We start from the raw sequence: 6,223 nt of genomic DNA, 5'->3' as shown, positions 1-6,223 counted from the left end.
TTTTTTTTTTTTTTTTTTTTTTTTTTTTTTTTTTTTTTTTTTTTTTTTTTTTTTTTTTTTGTTGTTGTTGTTGTTCTCCTCCTCCTCCTCCTCTTTAGCTTTCAATTTCGCATCATCTTTTCAATTGTTACTCTAATTGAATGATATTTAACACCGTGAGTATATAAATTTGACTTAGTAGAATAAATTACTAAACTTATGGAGCAACTTTATAAGAATGGTTAGTAGGCTTAGTAAAATAAGTTACTACTTATGGAGCAACTCCGGGAGAATTTGTAGTTGTCAGATTGTGGACCAAGTTTTATGTTTTAATTAAAAAGATTGTTAGTCCATTGTCAACTGTAGAAGAAAGTTTAGGAAGTTAGTTAGTGCTTTCTTTACTATAAATATTTGTGAGATATATGTTTTTTTTCACACTAAGAACAGAGAGAATTGAAAAGAAGTGTTTAAGGTTTCTTTGCTCCAAAAGATCTATGGCCTCAAGTTGTACCTTTGCTTCTTTTACTTATTTCGACATATGTTGATCGTGGGTCACATCCAACAAAGTTGATGAGATTTTAGAGAAAAAAACATTACATGTTAATGTTATTATTTTTTTTTTCTTTGAGAAATTGAAAGTTTTGAGTGATTTGTCTGTTGATGATTGTTGCTGGGGAGTCCCACCTAATTAAGAAGATGATCATGAGTTTATAAGCAAGAAATACATCTCCATTGGTATAAGGCCTTTTGGGGAAACCCAAAGCAAAGCCATCAGAGCTTATGCTCAAAGTGGACAATATCATACCATCGTAGAGAGTCGTGATTTCTAACATGGCATCAGAGCAATATCCCTTAGTCATGTCAATAGAATACTCAAATGTTGAACAAATGGTGTACTTTGTTCAAAGACTCCAAAGAAAGAAGGAAGTAAATTAGAGAACGAAAGAGAGAGAGTAAATTAGGAAGATTTGTTAGTAGGTGCTTAATTTGATGTATTAATCAATGCTTAATACTTAATTTACGAACATCTTGAACTAACTCTTTCCATTTCTTCATATAGGATCTGAAGCTTTATGGTGAATTCTACGTTTTCCCTCGAAAAGAAATCTCAAGAAGTTGGTTCAATCTTCAACTAAAGAAGCCAAAAGTCACAATCAAAATACCTCCAAATTTGCATAAGGATAAGAAGTGGATGGGGTTAGCCTTTTTTGTAGTATTTGGAGTGGACGAGAACTCACCAAATGCTCATTCCTTCTCATACCAAGTGGAAAATGATGAATACACAATGCAACGAGAATCAATTCTTTACTTAACTAAAGGATTGTTCGATGATTCTCATCAACTTTGGGTGTTTTTCGAGCCTCGAGCGGTTTATCCATATCGATTGAATCAATGGAGGCATCTTTGTGTTTCGTTCGTATGCAATAATAACTCATCCTTGAAGGCTGTTGTTTGTGGTGCACGTCTAGCTTATAAACATGATGTTGAAGGGCTTATCAACACAATGATAAACAATGTGATGGGTTCTCCAGCTGATTTGCATGAATTTTATGATCAAGTTTACGTTGAATCCATGATAAGGATGATACATTTTCATAAGTATGATCCAAAGCAAAAAGAAGCTGAAGGGGAAGATGATTTGTGTTTGGAAGAGTTGATAGAGGAACACAATTCAAATGGTTATCCTCAAGATTCAACTCTTACTTCAAATGCAATGGAAAGGAACCACCTTTTGGAGCTCAAAGAAACAATTCCTTCTTTCCTTCAAAAGGATTTAAAGGTACGTCTTTCTCTTTCTTCTTGTCTTAGGCTAGAATTAAATGTTTAGAGATTTATTTGTTACAAATTTAATACGAAAATACTTCGAGCTTATTAGTTAATGTTGAGTTGGGAAGGAGTGCCACGTTGGCTAATTACGGGAATGATCGTGAGTTTATAAATAAGGAATACATCTTCATTGGTATGAAGCCTTTTGGAGAAACCAAAAGTAAAGCCATGAGAGCTTATGATCAAAGTGGACAATATCATACCATTGTGGAGGTTCGTGGTTCCTAACTGATATCAGAGTCATGCCCTTAACTTAGCCATGTCAATAGAATCCTCAATGTCGAACAAGAATGTTGTGAGCCTTGAAGGTGTAGTCAAAAGTGGCTCAAGTGTCAAACAAAGAGTGTACTTTGTTCGAGGGCTTTAGAGAAGAAGTCGAGTCTCAATTTAGGGGAGGCTATTCAATGGCTCCATAGACCTTAGGGGAGGCTCTATGGTGTACTATGTTTGGGGAGGATTGTTGAGGATTGTTGGGAGGGAGACCCACATTGGCTAATTAAGGGAATGATCCTGAGTTTATAAATAAGGAATACATCTCCATTGGTATGAGGCCTTTTAGCGAAGCCGAAAATAAATCCATGAGAGCTTATGCTCAAAGTGGACAATATCATACCATTGTGGAGGTTTGTGGTTCCTAACATGATATCAGATTCATGCCTTAACGTAGCCATATCATAGAATCCTCAAATATTGAACAAAAAAGTTGTGAGCCTCAAAGGTGTAATCAAAAGTGACTCAAGTGTCAAACACATGGGTGTACTTTGTTCGAGTGCTCCAGAGAAGGAGTCGAGTCTCGATTAAGGGGAGGTTGTTCGAGGGCTCCATAAGTCTCAGAGGAGGCTCTATGATGTACTTTGTTCGAGGGGAGGATTGTTGGGAGGGAGGGTGTCCAACGTTAGCTAATTAAGGGAATGATCATGGGGAAAACCAAAAGTAAAACCACGAGAGCTTATGCTCAAAGTAACCACGAGAGCTTATGCTCAAAGTAGACAATATCATACCATTGTAGAGCTTCGTAGTTCCTAACAGTTAACATTTTCTCTCATGCAGGATCGATTTGGCACAACATTCGACTTCGTTATTCCAAGACGAAACATTCCCGAGTGGTTTAATCAACAATCTGAAAAGAATCAAACAGCCATCCAATTGCCTCCAAGTTTATATACTAATAGTGATTGGATGGGGTTTGCAGTTTGCGCACTTTTCCAAATCAACAAGCATCCAACGGCAATTCTCAACAATCTTCGTTCAATTTCAAGGCATGAACTTCTTTGTCAATTTGCAGTTGAGAATGGAGTAATCCATCCAATTCACATTCATACTGTCACTGAGGACAGATTCATTTGGCTACATGAACGACAATTCCTTTGGTTCTATTACAGCCCAAGACAGACATATGGCAACATTCTTCGTCATAGGTCTCATATTTGGGCTACTATTGAAGCTGATACCCCAGACATGACTGTACGAGGTTGTGGACTTCAGCTAGTGTACAACCAAGATGTGGAAAGGATTGACAAGATATTGATGGAAGCCATAGAATCATATTAAACAAGAAGCATGCACAAAACCATCGTTGATTGTTTGTTCTTGTACTTATTTGACATGATGAATTACATTTATTTTTATGGTATAAGATAATGAATTACACAAAAATTGAATCAATCCCCTTCGGCTTTAGTCTCACTCATGGTTTTCGTAAGAATCGCACAACAACACATATGCTCGGCCTAGATAAATACAAAGAACAGGAAAGAGAAAATACAAGGAAGAATATTGACAATATTGGCTAAATGTTTATATTGATGACTTCATATATGTGGGAATACAATAACAATACATCTTCAAATCACTGCCTAAGGGATATACATGGTTCGTTCAAGTTTCTTTACATAGTTTTACTAGATATAACATCTACCTGTATAGGTTTACTGAATTTAGTTTTTGACTGTACATAGTTATTTACCATGGATGACAATTTACTCTAAATGTCATTTACTATATATAATTTTATAATATTATGTATAACCATTGACTAAGCAAGGAGCGAACTCCATACCCTAACAATTCTCCCACTCGAGACTGATCTAGTCAACCAAGAATTTTATTTTCAAACGATCATCAACATCTTCACTGCATTATACCAATTAAGGTTTTGCATAACCTCAATTTTCTAATATCAACGCATTTTATTAACATATCTGTTAAATTATTTGCACCATCTATGTTCTCTAAACATATATCACCTTCTTCCATTAACCTGCGATTGATAAATGGTATCGTCTTCTTATGTGTTTTTTCTTTGAATGATAGACTGGGTTCTTCACCAATTGTATGACACTCTTACTATCTGTATAAAGAATCTCCTCACGCAGCTTCTTGCCTAATTCTTTTAGATAGTTTGTCATTCATATGAAGCCTAGACATCCAACTCCTCATCTCATCATCCATGGCTTGCTCCCACTTGGTGTATCCTCCAACTGTACGGAATCTTCAAAGGATTTTGGCTCCCCTTCATCAGAGTTAGCAACAGATAGTGTAATGAAGATACATGCATATTTGGTACTCTGATAGTTCTGGATGATCTTCTCAACACCACCTAAGGTATCACTTGCTCCACCGCTGGTTTCTCTGCAACAGGCTCAGGAGTTTCTTGAGTATCTGCTACAACATTACTTGGTGAATTTTTTCACAACTCAACCTCAACTCCCTCTTGCTTCGTTGTCTTGGAACCTTGTTCCACCTCTGGTGCCTCGCAATAGTCTCAGAAGTTTATTGAGTATCTGCTACAACGTCACTAGGTGAATTTTTCCGCAACTCAACCTCAACTCCTACTTGCTTCGTTGTCTTGGAACCTTGCTCCACCTCTGGCAACCTGAACTCTTCTGGCAAAAGTTCTCAAGTGAGAGTATTTGAGTTCTTTTCCTGTCCATACTTCTTCTGGCAACTTGAACTCCAAGGGCACTCACGACTCTGTATTTATCAAGTAGACTGCTGTATTTACAACATCGGCCCAAAATGTCTTCAAAAATGAATCCTCATACTCTTTGCCCGCTCATTCAATGTTCTGTTCATCCTTTTAGCAACACCATTTTGTCTTGTTTTACCGAGAACTGTCCGTTAATCTAATTCCCTCAGCTACACAAAATGTTTTGAATTTTGACTTGTCGTACTCCCCTCCATTGTCAGATCTCAGGCATTTGATTTTCAAGCTAGTATGATTTTCAACTTTAACTTTCCACTTATTGAAGTTGACAAACACATTGGACTTGTGTTTCAGAAAATCATGATGAAGGTGACGTGGAACTTTCATCCACCAAGTGATGGAATTGGAGACGGTCTGAAACGTCTGTATGGACCATTTCCAACTACACATTCTTCAATTCTCTAGTAGCCTTTGTGAAGTTAACTTGTTTTTGTTTGCTCATAACGCAGTTCTCACAAGGAACCATATCAACAGATTTCAAACCTTCTAAACTCCTTTCGTAGCCAACATTTCATTCCTTTGACGCTCATATGTTCAAGTCTATTGTGCCATAGACTTGAATTTGAAGAACTCTCAACAACAGCAGCAGTCATGTTCATACATTTGCAATGGTGTATAAGGTTCCAGATTTTCTGCCACATGTTACCACCATAGCACCCTTCACAATCTTTCACGTGTTCTAAAAACCTTGAGGGGAATCCCGAAAGGGAAAGCTCAAAAGCGGAAGGGGTTCTCTCGAGTCTTGAGTTTCGTCTTTCTTTACTGTTTGTGTTTGAAGGTTCAGGTTCAGGAGAAAGATCAGTGAAAGAATGAATCTGCTATGAATATAGGTAGGCAAATCACGCCATTTCTTTTTTAGAGTAGCGGGAATCTGATATAATTCACCTCGAGGGGAGTGGATTGTGAGATCCCACATCAGTTGGGGAGGAGAACAAAACACTCTTTATCTGTTAGCAGTAGGTTTGAATGGTTACAATCTAGGTTTCGTCTCCTATTGTGTGAGACCAATTCAAACGCGTCTTCTTTTATATTCCTAACCTTTTTTTTTTTTTTTGGTCAGATTTAGCTTTCTTCCAAAGTGACATGGCTAATAATGCAGCTTCATTGGCACGTCAAGAGGGAGCCTTCATTATCTTCTCCATTCTCCAAAACACAACTTGGTATTTAGCTGGGAACAAAGATTCAACATCCTCAAAGGCATTGCAGCAGGATTACTATATCTTCATGAAGATTGGGAGCAAGTAGTTATCCACCGAGATGTAAAGCCATGCAATGTTCTAATAGACACCGACATGAATGCCCGAACGAGTGAATTTGGATTGTCCAGGCAATACGACAACGATGAAATATCACACACAACTTGAGTCATCGACACGATATTGTTAAGAATGAGAAGTTCTGATACTATGTTAAGAATGAGAAATCAAAGTG

The 6,223-nt window shown here is 37.2% G+C and overlaps 1 protein-coding gene across 2 annotated transcripts in view; it reads left to right on the top strand.

Annotated features, from left to right (window-relative positions):
• Positions 1 to 3,471, top strand: part of LOC111432680 (TMV resistance protein N-like) — a 13,815-nt gene extending 10,344 nt beyond the window's left edge. The window contains exons 7-8 of one of the 2 annotated variants that reach the window (XM_023069603.1): positions 1,040 to 1,759; positions 2,857 to 3,471. In XM_023069603.1, coding sequence (XP_022925371.1) covers positions 1,040 to 1,759; positions 2,857 to 3,357 — 1,221 coding nt within the window. In that variant the 3' untranslated portion in view covers positions 3,358 to 3,471. The remainder of the gene's footprint in view (positions 1 to 1,039; positions 1,760 to 2,856) is intronic. The other variant, XM_023069604.1, reaches the window with a different exon arrangement.
• Positions 3,472 to 6,223: the final 2,752 nt, after the last annotated feature.

The sequence above is a fragment of the Cucurbita moschata genome, unplaced genomic scaffold (assembly GCF_002738365.1).
Source record: "Cucurbita moschata cultivar Rifu unplaced genomic scaffold, Cmos_1.0 Cmo_Scf00040, whole genome shotgun sequence".
Lineage (NCBI taxonomy): Eukaryota > Viridiplantae > Streptophyta > Magnoliopsida > Cucurbitales > Cucurbitaceae > Cucurbita > Cucurbita moschata.
The sequence above is the reverse complement of the archived record's forward strand: the minus strand, read 5'-3'. Positions and strand labels throughout refer to the sequence as shown.